At 35.5% G+C, this 12,734-nt stretch overlaps 1 protein-coding gene across 1 annotated transcript in view; it reads right to left on the minus strand.

Annotated features, from left to right (window-relative positions):
- Positions 1 to 12,734, minus strand: part of ZC3H12C (zinc finger CCCH-type containing 12C) — a gene marked incomplete at its 5' end in the record, with an annotated part of 83,250 nt that overhangs the window by 35,455 nt on the left and 35,061 nt on the right. The window contains one exon of the mRNA XM_017883005.1: positions 747 to 1,498. Coding sequence (XP_017738494.1) covers positions 747 to 1,498 — 752 coding nt within the window. The remainder of the gene's footprint in view (positions 1 to 746; positions 1,499 to 12,734) is intronic.

Raw genomic sequence — 12,734 nt, forward strand, 5'->3', positions numbered from 1 at the left:
TTATTTTAAATATATATATATACACACACACACACACACACACACATATATATATATATATATATTTTTTTTTTTGGTATAGGTAGGCGTTCCCTATGTTGCTTAGGCTGGTCTCAAACTCCTGGCCTCAAATGATCCTTCCACCTTCACCTCTCAAAGTGTTGGGATTACAAGTGTGAGCCACCCTGCCTGGCCAAAAAAATTATCACTGAAAGTTTTGCTTTTTTTCCCCCCTAGTTCCCTAAGAATTATTTCTGATTTGCATTTCTTGAATGGAAACAACTCAAACTACAAAATAATTCAAACTACAGCTTTGGTTTTTTCTCAAATCAATAAAATACATAGTTTATTTTCTAGAAGAATTAGGGTTATTTCATTTCTTAAAGAAATAGACCATTTTACTAGATTCTAAAATTGTTGAATATTATATCAAATTATTCATTTAAAACTACTGATTAATACTAAACCAGAAATACACACTAATTTTTATACCATAGAAATTTAGCCAGATGAGGACAAAAGAGACATATCTGAGAAAATGGGTCTCCATACAGGGATAAATGAAGGAAAGATGGCTGAGTGCCCTGAAAGAAGAGAGACAGAAAACTAATGTTTTCTAAAGTTAACGTCAGGATACAGAAAAAATGTTGACTTTGATGACTGTGAGAAGGAAAATAGCCACAAAATTAGAAATAACTTTCAAAGATTATTTGGTAGTAATTTTCAGTAACGATTTTTCCACTTACCTCATTGCCACATTGCTGCCATCAATAACTATTGGTCTCAGATTTTCACCATCATCTGTTACAATCTCTTGCATTGGAGATTCAGACCTCTGAGATTCCAGGGAAGAAGTTTCCCGTGTTATAGTGTTAATTGTACTAACCGTCTGATCAGCCTCACTTTTATTTCCAAGTTTGACAAGTTCTCCCAAAATATCATTGATTAAAGCATCCGTACCAAGTTTGTTTAGTACAAGCTGAACCTGTTCTTCAGAATAACCTAACTTAAGTGCAAACTCCAGTTTTGTTTGGTATTCTCGCACCACATCAGGTGATTTCTTTGCTTCCTTGGATGTAGTCTGGGACTCTTCAGGTTTAAAGTCTTGCAAAATTTCATTGCGCTTGAGTATGTGAGGCTGTAAACAGGGAGACCTGCAGAGTTGTCTGTGAGTCTTAGTTATTAAGCCTGGCTCTACTGCAATGCTACCCGATTGTTCTGACTCATGATCAGAATTTGTGTTTTCTTCAGAGTCACCAGAGCTTGCATTCTCTTCAGACACCTCTTTTTCATCCTTTCCCGCATTAACGGTATCCATACTTGGTCTCTCTACTGTTGACCAAGGTGCAGCTGGACTTAACTGTGGGTCAGTGCTCTCCACATAAAGGTGGCCGAGGTCATGGCCTAGGTGATCCTTCAAGCCCATGAAGCTGTTACGTGCACTTGACTCCACTTTGCTGTTTTTTCCGTATTCCTGAATGCAAAGCACCCCGTATTCCTAGAGAAAAATGTAAAATGTTTAGAATTTCATAGTTATGGCTTGATTTCTGTCTCATTGGAGAAGTGAGAAGAGAATTACTCAACTACTGAATATCTATTAATACTTTGTATTTTGTCTACATCCTCTCCTCCCTCCTAACACCCTTGCCAAGAGAGTGTCATCTGCCGTTTTTCAGAAGAAGTTATAAATTAGAAAGGTCATGTAATTCCTCCAAGGCAACAAAGTAAATAAGCAGTAGAAATGGATTTTTTTTTACCCAGTTTCGTCTGACTCTAAAACCCATGCTTTTCCCACTATATCATGCTCCTTCTCAATCTTGACGAATCAGATTTTTCTACTTTTAGGACAGCTTATAATTCTAGAGTGACATATAGAATGTTATCAAAAGTATGTTTTAATATGCATGACAGGTTATTTATATTTTCTCTAACAGAATTCATAAGTATCTATATTCTTTTAAAGAGAAAACCACGTGGAAAGAAACCATTAACTTACACTTGAAAAATCATTATAAATCTGGATGAAGCTTAACAGCAATCTAAAGAACTTTCAAAAATAATATAGATACTGCAATGAATGAGCACATATTCTAAGATGGCCAGAAGGGAATTAAATTATTACAAAGTGAGTTAAATTCTTCTTAGAGATGAACAGGGTTTTGCCCTAGTAATCATGATTTTTTTGACTATGGAACATGATAACACAATATAATTTCTAGCATTATGCTATCCTTATTAAGTGCCAGGGAAACAACAGTCTATTTCATTCCAGGAAAAAACTTGTTTTATTCTATCTGCACTTGTGGAAAGCAGAGATGATATCTCACATAAAATTAGCAGCAAACAATTAGGCATATTAAATAATGTTATCTCAGTTTCTAGAACTTTATGGCAAAAAATGCTCCTGTATTATATCAGATTAACTAGCCATTAATCTGCATTTGGTTAAAAAGTGATCTTTTTTCCTATTTTTCACGACGTAAGAATACTTTTACTATTTAATTTTTTTTTTTTTTTTGCCATTTTATTATTTTTCCTTAAAGACTATTGGAAATGTTATTTCTCTACTAGGAATGGGTTAGGAAAATAAAGCTATTTTCTCTGGTGCTTCACTGAAAGAACTACATCCACATCAATGATTTACTGTTTTTTTAGACGGGAGTCTCACTCTGTTGCCCAGGCTGGAGTGCAGTGGTGTAATCTCAGCTCACTACAACCTTTGCCTCCCATGTTCAAGTGATTCTCCTGCCTCAGCCTCCTGAGTAGCTGGGATTACAGGTGAGTGCCACCACGCTCAGTTAATTTTTATACTTTTAGTAGAGACAAGGTTTCGCCACGTTGGCCATGCTGGTCTCAAACTCCTGACCTCAAGTGATTCACCCGCCTGGGCCTCTCAAAATGTTGGGATTACAGGTGTGAGCCACCGCTCCTGCCCTCATGATTTACTTGTTAAGGCAATTCTAGTATTCTACCCAGACACAGCATAAGCAAGCCAGCGGCAGTTGAATTTGAGACTGCCATAAAACACCTATTTAAAACTAACCTGAAAAAGATAACTGAGAAAATGTTTCTAAAGCTCTTCAACATCATATTTACACTAGAAAATAGCTATTATATGAATGTTAAAAGAAAATGCTAAGTGATTTTCTGAGAAGTCACAAATTTGAAAGCATACCTGGTAAACTTTAATTAGAGAGTCAAGTAATGAAATACATTTTATTAACTATGGTAAATACTAGAGAAGAGAACATGGAATCTTCAGCTTGATAATACACTTAACATTCCTTCAGTGTAGATCTCATACATGCTTCTACAGGAGTTTCCTCAGGGCTTATTCCCAGAGAAGATAGACAACTTTAATATCATTGTTCTACTAATACAGCATTCATTAGTTTTAAAGAAACATCAATTCCCCTAGCTCTGGATTGCCCAACTCATAAAGAAATATCCCTTAGGAGAGCTCTATATACATCTGCTTCATTATGAAGCTGTATCCACTTCATTTTTTCCTACTAATATGGATATGCATGAGCCCAATTATTTAGAATTGAAGGAATTTTAAAAACAGATTTTTACACCCTGTGATTTATTAACTACTGTAATATACTAACACCATAATGCAAGTAACAAATCACAGCAGCATCCTAATAAAGGGATACAGTTAAAAGAAAAGTCCACACTATGGCCTTCGTGGCGCTCCCACCAAAAGTATCTTAAACGAGGAAAACCTATTGGAAGCTGGGCTGCTTGGCAACCAGAAGCTGGTTGCTAAGCTGCACTCCTTTAACATGCCATCATGAATGCTAGCACAGTGAAAGAATAATTTGGTATGAACAAAAGCCTATAAAAGAGACTGGGACGTAAGTGCGTCTGGTTTACCCTCCAAGAACAATGCAGCTGCCAAACCAATCTGGAAGCTCCGACATCATTGTTCTGTAAACCCCACAATCTGCTCTGACTGCAGGAAGTGCATTTAATGGGCAACATTTTTGATCTCCCCTGAAAAGTTTGGGTTTTGTATAAGTGCTGTTGTGAGATAATTCTTCAAGATAATGACTTGCTGACCAAATCCCTGAATTGACCTAGGAAATATTATTTAATATTGAGCAGTTTGGGGTTTGCTTTTGTTTTACATCAGACAAGATGAATACCTTATGAAAATATAACCAGTGGCAAATATTAGAACAAAATGTTCTGCTTAAAGGATAATTGGAATTATTCTTCTTAATTTTCACATTTTTCAAAGTAACAAAATTAAATACTGCAAAGTTTTAAACTGAAAATCAATCACTCTAAAGAGTATTTAAATCTTTCTGTATCTTCTATCTAATATTTTAAAAGTGTCAGTGATACTACCTAAACCTGCTATACCATGTAATTTTATTATATGCCTATCATGATACAAGGGGGAAAATGGGATTTTCAGTTTCTTTTAATAACTAAATCACACAAACCTCATTTGTATACCAATGTATCTAGTGGATACCCCATACTTTTAACGTGTGATAATTTATGTAATTTGCACATAATTTTAAGTAAAAAGTTTACAATAATTAGGCTGACTTTTAATGCTAAGGATAAATGTAAGCCTAACCTACTTAAAAGAAATTAACATCCAATTTTTTTTAGGCAAATAAGTTTTGTCTTAAAATATTCTAGTTGAACTTGTTTCACACTGACAGGCCTCTCTTCATCTTCTAGATTTCATTGGTTAGCTCAGAGAAGGTTATCCAATGTCACTGTGTACTAAACAAGCGGTTAAATGATTTTTTAGTCCTTGCAAAACAAGAAACTAAATAGAAACCGTACAAATAGGGACAAATGAGTTCAATTTCCAGGCCTATAAGCATACTACAAATTTGAAATAACCTGATTTGTAGTGATCCAAATGGTAAAGATTTGGTTTTTAAAACTTTGATCTCTAGAATGCTTCCTTACCCACTTGTAATTAGCAAATGATTGCCCTTACTTAATAGGGCACCTAAAAACAACCCAGAATTTGGCAATGTCTTGAAATAATTCAATGAAAAGCTACATGATAAAGATTTAAAAACATGGTATTTTAATAGGCTGCTGTATTTGTTAATATAATGCAATATGTAAAACTTACAAGAAATTACTATGACAAACTTAAGAAGAATAAAGAAGTATATAATCTTTATTTTCATTCAGTTTTTTAAAAATGATTAATATAACTTTTAAAAGAATGGAAAAGACCATTAACAGCACAAAATGTATTATGACATGTAAAGTAGAAAATATTTTTCATTTCTTAAAAAATTATTAGACTTTTAAGTTTGCATTTACTACAATGTAAACTCATATAAACCATCTTAAATGTAATCAATGAAATATTAACTAATGGGGTAATTTTGCTCATTTCATGAAGCAGCATAGTCCAAGTTTCACAAAGTAGGTCAGTTTTACTCCCATAGTTATCAAAACCTCCAAGAAATACAGCTAATTTTTAAACTGTATCATCAGGGCTTCATTGTAATTGACCTTAAGACATTATATTCTTGAATACAAAAGGAATTGGGTAAATATATAGTGATTTGTGAATATTCCTATAATTATAAATCTATAAATTCCTTCCAGATACTGTATTGGAAACTCAATTTTTCTTGCTAAAAGGCAAGTTGAAAAGTAAATAATATTATTTGTTGAAAAAGAACTAAATGTTCTTGCTAATTCTGTAGATGATGATGAAGTGTAGCTAATTCTTTTAATTATCAAAAAGAACTGTACTAGCTGAATGCAGATTTACAATATAATGGTTATTCACTAGAAATTTATTGCACACACTGAAATTCCTCCGTCCAGTGACCAAATTTTCTGAAAGTTCTCATTAGTTAACTTGGATAATTCTTCATCTCAAATCAGATTTTTAAAAAAATCTTTTTTCTATTCTAAAGAGCCTCATATTAATCAGGAATATTAGACTATAAACTTGTTAAGCCGATTTATTTGTTTGTAATGTAAAGTTACAATGCCATAAAAGTGGGTTCTGGTTGTTATCCAAATGGTAATACTATGAGAACAATAAAAATAAAATAATGAATATGTAATAAATACCTACTGCTGTAGTCTCTGTGTATTTAATTACCATTGTATTTGAGTGAGTGCTGTTGTCTGCATCCCTCTAGCTAACAAAGGAGGGATGTCCCTTTGAACAGATTGGTTAATGCTCTGGGGCAACAGATGTCTACTGGAACTGCAGGAGACCAGCAACTGGTGGCCTGCCCATCTTCGGAAAACTTTCAATAGACTTATGCATATGTTCGCACAATAGGGCATGTGGTAGAAATGAAAACCTCTTTTTAACCCTTTATGCTCTTTCTTTCCCTCCCAACTGATAGATGCAAGTCTTTGTTTCTTCCTCCCTTCCCATTTACAGAACTCTTGAAGAAAACAGTTCTTGGAATGACATCTTCAATCTAATGTCTGAAACTAATGTAAGGGAGAAGAAAGGTGAGAGTGAAGAAATTAGAAACTGTACATGAATACTGAGACTGCTGACAAAGCAACTGAATGCTTAATCATCGCATCTAAAACAAGTTGAAACATCTACCTACATCAGTCCATCTCCCCAAGCTAGACTTTTAAGACAACAGAAAGCTCTATCAAATCTTATCATTTTATAGCACGTAGGTACGACAGTGACATCTTAAGAAACTTAAGACTTTGACAAGATTTAAATCCACCATTTATCAAAAATATCGGAACATTTATTATAACCTGACTTTAAGCTCCAAATGATTATATGTCATGCTTAATGCCTTATAAATGTTCATGATGCTATAAGTAATTATTTATATAACTCTAGAATAGAAAAGTGTAAAAATCTGCTTCGCAGACATATTTTACAAAAATAACTTAACTTTCTGGTATGTTGGCACTATGTAATAACTTGTAGACTTTCATTGGAGGTGCTTTCTTTTACAGAGTTCAAATTAATACTCTGAATATTTAGCAAAGTTTAACTTCCAAGGCATTAAAGTAGCACAAATACTCACGTTAGCAGGAAAATACAAAGACATTGGTTTCTGTAGCAGCTTCAGCAGTAACCTCCTTAACACAATTTTAGCTGCAGACTTCCAGGCAGGCAAGAAGAACAATGAATGGCTGAACAGATGGAATGGCAGTGTCTTTGCTTAACCTATTACTGAGTGGAATCACAGCCAATCATAGGCCAGAAAGCTCACAATTAGTTGGCCGGGCAGATGCAAGACAACCTCAGCACCCTGCGTCAGGTTCGTAGGTTTCTAAGATAAGCAAGTTGATGTCATTCGCAGGGTCTGCCCCGGGCAGCATGTGTATTAACGAGGGGTGTGCAGCAACAATAGGCCATACAAAGCTGACTAGTAGGCAGCTGCTCTATGAGAGCGGAGTCATTAGAGAGCAGGCTGCCAACAAGAAACACCTGGCTTGGGCAGACTTCAGCTTTTCCTCCTAGTTTTTAATGCATGAAACAAAGAAACCAATTATATTTTAAAGTAGTAAAAGTTGCATGTTTCCCAAAAGTTGAGGCTATACTGTAGTCTATGAGCTTTTCATTTTTATTAAAGAAAGAAAATGAAGTGTGTCAAAGTAGCAATTAACTACTGCAGTAATCCCTGTCTTTAATAAATGAGTTACTGGTGAAATGAGACACAAGGGTATAGTTAAACTATTTCCCCGGAAATAGTGGAAAATCTGTATTTTTAAGCATTTGTGAATTTGCTGCAAGATAAGAAAACAAAAGGAAGAGATGATGAAAATACAATTGCGAAAGAAAAAGACTTAAGAGATCACAAATAGAACTGATTTTTAAAAATTCACTGAAAGTGTAGCATAGTAAGATAAAACACAAGTTCTGTCTAACTTTGTGCCAAATGAGTCACCTAAACTGTAGATTTAGACAGAATTATTTAACTTCAACCTAAAATCATCAGAATAACCTCTCCTGTATAGGCCAAGTAGCAGTGTAAAATTGTTTTACTATGGATACTAGTTAACCATATAATTAAAGAGAAGCAAAGTCTTTCATTATATTTTAATATACAATATAACTGTTTTATTTGTATTTCATAAAATTTGTAAGATGTAATACTCAAATTTTAGCTCAGGAACCAGTTAATATTTTAAATACTATGACTTTCTGTAGTGTATAGTGTATATAAAAATAAGCCCCTTTGGTGAGTAAACTTGTTATCCCGATTTATTTCAAAGTTTCAGACTGCAGCATTTATAATACTGAGGACTACTTGCTTTTGTGGGCTGCGTAAGTTATACCTTGAGTGGCCTCTGATTATGAACAAAAAAAAAAAAAATCAATCAAAATGTAAATACTATAAGGCATTGTAAGGATATTTCCCTACTAAAGAAAAAGGAACTCTATAGCTGTTCTACTATTTACTTATGTGATGTAGAACACAAGCATGCACATTCCCTTTTCATTCCAGTGCAAATTAAAACAGTGAAGGCAAAGAACTGCTCTTAACATACAATTTTCTGCTATAGGTTGAATTATGCAGAGCCTAGACTTTTTCATTATATGATCATGAATTCTAAAGATATAAAAAGTACCCAAAACAATCAAAATCACTCTCCTTTTATACACAAATACAGAGGCTACACACAATTAGGATCGTTTGTGAATAGTTGGAAAAAAGTAACACTAGTTTGGGACTCCTGGCCTTGTCCTTATTGTGCCTACTCAAATGCAAATGAGATCATCTCTATTTACAAAATAAGAAGATCTACATGGTTAAGATTTTTCAGTTATCCCACAGAAAACACTCCTTCTGACTACTAAAAACTGAAAATTATTGTTGTTTCCAGAAAGAAAACTAAAAGATAAAGTACCATATTACAGATCATCATTTGTTTACAGATACTTCCTCAAGAGAGTTCCAATATTTTATTGATATATGCCATTCCAAAATGGTAGGATATCTAAAATCAGTGAAATATATTTTGAACCTAACCTATAATTAACTGGGTTCGATTCATGATCTCTATCTATTTTCTAAAGTAAGAACCTATCTTCTAAAGTTATATGCATACTATTATTGATTATAGTTAAGGCAATGGTCTTAATTTCATAAGCCCATCTAAGGATCAAGATCAAACATCTCTTAGATATTATCACTTATTGCAAATTTACAATGTTGAATTACACAGAATTCAAAATGTCCACATCTTTGGGTAAGCATATAGATGTCCCAGATTAAATGAAGAAAGACTTTACTTTTTTTTTGATGGTGGTGGATAGGTTCTTTTTGAAATGCATCTATCAGCCCTGAGAGGAATAAGAGAAAGGCCACTGTTATGGCTAATAAATGTAATTCTTCTGGTAAAACTGAGATTGATTGAGTAGGATAAATATGAAAAACGTAACGTGCATCCACACAGTCGTTACAACTGAAACCTAATAAAACTTAATAGCTGTGCACTGACTAGAAGAGACACTGAGGTCAGTATTTACGAATTCATATTAGAAACTCTTTCTTTTGTATATATCAAGGAAACTACTTGGTATGAATAGACAGTCTTCTTTTTTCCCTTGGGTTTTCTTCCTTCTCTTTATCCCTTGCTACTATAGTTACTACTTCACAGCTTTAATTTAGGAGGAGGAGGAACCTGCTCACTAATGCCTGCCACTGTGAACACAAAGAATGAGAGAAACTACCCCAGGGCTCAGCAGGAAGCCTGATCTCTAGCACTGGATTAAGCTTTTTTGCAAACAGCAAATAAAGGCAGTGATCTGAAAAAGCTAATCAGATCCTGCTGTGGTATTTAGACTATTTCAGTTGCTCGTATTGGATAATGTTAAGCACATTAAAACATCTGTAGGTGAAAAGACAGTCCCCAGTCTGGCTTTCTTAGTCACATGGCCCTAGTCCACGTCCCACTGCAGGGCAAACACGAACAGCTGGACTGGGCTCTGTTTGGGTCACTGCAATAAATGACTGAGCACAATGCACACTTATGACAGAAAAAAAAAAAAGTGTAGTTTTAGGAGCATTATACTAAAATCTGTCTATGCCAAGGGTGGGTGTAATATTTGAAACTTCAACCATTTGAGAGGGGCTTGTACTTTTTCTGAGGCATGAATGTGAAACAAGTAAGCTTTGATGTGGGGGTATGGCATCAATTATCTTTGCCAGCAGTGATCTGAGTTCACTTCCCTGGGACCACTCTCATAATACGGACTTGTTCCTCTTTAATATATAATCTCTCTCTCTCTCTCTCTCTTTTTTTTTTTCTTGAGAGAGTCTCGCTGTGTTGCCCAGGCTGGAGTGCAGGGGCACAATCTCAGCTCAGTGCAACCTCTACCTCCCAGCTCCAAAGGATTCTCAAGCTTCAGCCCCCAAAGTAGCTGGGACTACAGGCCCCAGCCACCACGCCCAGCTAATTTTTGTATTTTTTAGTAGAGATGGGGTTTCACTGTGTTGCCCAGGCTGGTCTCAAACTCCTGGCCTCATGTGATCTGCCCACCTCAGCCTCCCAAAGTGCTCGGATTACAGGCATGAGCCACCACGCCCAGCCTATAATCTCTTTTGATCCTAATGATAACACCATGGAAGTAAGCTTATTATATCAAATTTTCCCAACTGTCCCCAAAACGTTGAAATTAAAATTTTAATCAAAAACTATTATTTTTGAGAGTTTAAAAAAGAACCAACCAACAACAATAATAACAACAAAAGCTAATTCATACATACAGTGTAAAAGAATGGAGTAAAAAATCAAATAGGCATTAACTCTAACATCTCAGAGTTATTATATTTAGGAAGTCAGACAGGCCATGAGCTCTCATATAAAACTACTCTTCTGAGTGCTATTTGAAAAGTGTTAAAGACTAACTTTAAACCACAAAACAATGCTAAGAATATTGCCTGTATGAATTAAAGACAAATAAATTTCTGTAGATCTAGGGAGCACTAGTTAACAGAAAGCCGTAGGGTCAAATGTATCAAGAAGCTGATAAACATCTGAGACATGCCCATTCTAAAAAGTACTGTTGAAAGCGTTAGACATTCTCCTAATTCCTTTCTGTCCATGAAACCACGCCACTTTTCGGAGAAGAGGCAGACCCCGAAAGTTCCAACGTTAGCCCATATTTGAAGCCTGCCCTGAATACAATCCACCCAAAGTAACTTCTGGAAAAAGGTACCTTTATATTTAACATTAACTGTAAGGAAAAAGGTCTCAACTATAATCAAGATCATATGTTTAAAATAAATCATTAAATATAAATGACTTTATATAAAATAAAGCTCATAAATAGGAAAGTATTAATATGGGGCAGAAAAAGTACATTAATATTAGTGTACTTATTCATTAAAATATGAATATTGGGTAGAAAATAACTAATATTAACCAATAATAAGGAAGAAAACAAAAATCAATGAAAGTAGCACTATTGGAATATGCAGTGTAAATGAAAAAAGTTCCAAACACATTTTCTGCTCATACTTCCTCCAATAACATGGCCATCTCTGCCATTTCTTACTATTAACATTAATCACATTACTGGAAGTGGGGGCTGAGGGGAAGGTAGATTAAAATTATCATCATGATATAGTTACCCATAGCCATTAAGTAAACTACTGGTATTTTAATAATGAGAAAGAAAAACATCTGGGTGCAGTGGCTCACACCTATAATCCCAGCACTTTAGGAGGCTGAGGCAGGAGGACTGTTTGAGCCCAGGAGTTAAAGACCAGCCTGGGCAACATAGGGAGATCCTGTATCTCAAAAATAAAAAATAAAAAATTAGCTAGGCATAGTGACATGTGCCTGTAGTTCTAGCAACTCAGAAGGCTGAGGCCGGAGGGTCACTTGGACCCAGGAGTTCAAGGCTGCAGTGAGCTGTCATTGTACTACTACACTCTAGCCTGGGCAACAGAGTAAGGCCTCATCTCAAAAAAAAAAAAAAGAAGAAGAAGAAAACAACTACTTTTCCTATCCAAATCCTAAAAGAAATTGTATGAGAACTCATTTTCTTTGTAAATCATATATGCTGGTAAAAATACTAAGCAACTACCAATAGGTAAATAAAAGTTAAAAGGGAAAAAGAATAAGATATAATAGATGCATATCAATTTACTCTTTTCTTCACTAGCAAGAAAAACAGGTCTTTTAAAAAAGGGCTTGGGACATTTATTGGAAGGACACGAAGGAGCTCTCAGCCTCAGAAAGAGAACATTCAAGCCTTCAGGTCAGAGACGAGGACTGAACCCTGGGTTTCAATTGCAGAGCTTCTAGACTCTCTCTCTGATGATTCAGCACTATGTTCTCTGACCTTGTGTTCTCCATTAAAGGTTCAAATTCCTGAGACAGAGAATCTGATCAGCACAGTTGAAGTCATGTACTCACCCCTTTACCTATTACTGTGGCCAGATGTATGTGGGGCCATGATTGGCTGCCCTGTCAGGCCATAAGGAGATGTTGGGGGAGGTGCATTCCTTAAGTGGGGTGATATTAACAGAAGCAGAGCGGGAAAATGCTAGGTGGACAGAACATCAGGCACCCAGTACGGAAGCACATTAAACACATTAGAGAGGCCGGGCATGGTGGCTCACGCCTGCAATCCCAGCACTTCGGGAGGCCAAGGCAGGCAGATCACTTGAGGTCAGGAGTTCAACACCAGCCTGGCCAACATGGCGAAACCCCCGTCTCTGCTAAAAATACAAAAAAATTAGCCGGGCGTGGTAGCGTGTGTCTGTAATTCCAGTTATTCAGGA

This window comes from Rhinopithecus bieti, unplaced genomic scaffold (assembly GCF_001698545.2).
Source record: "Rhinopithecus bieti isolate Rb0 unplaced genomic scaffold, ASM169854v2 scaffold_11964, whole genome shotgun sequence".
Classification (NCBI taxonomy): domain Eukaryota; kingdom Metazoa; phylum Chordata; class Mammalia; order Primates; family Cercopithecidae; genus Rhinopithecus; species Rhinopithecus bieti.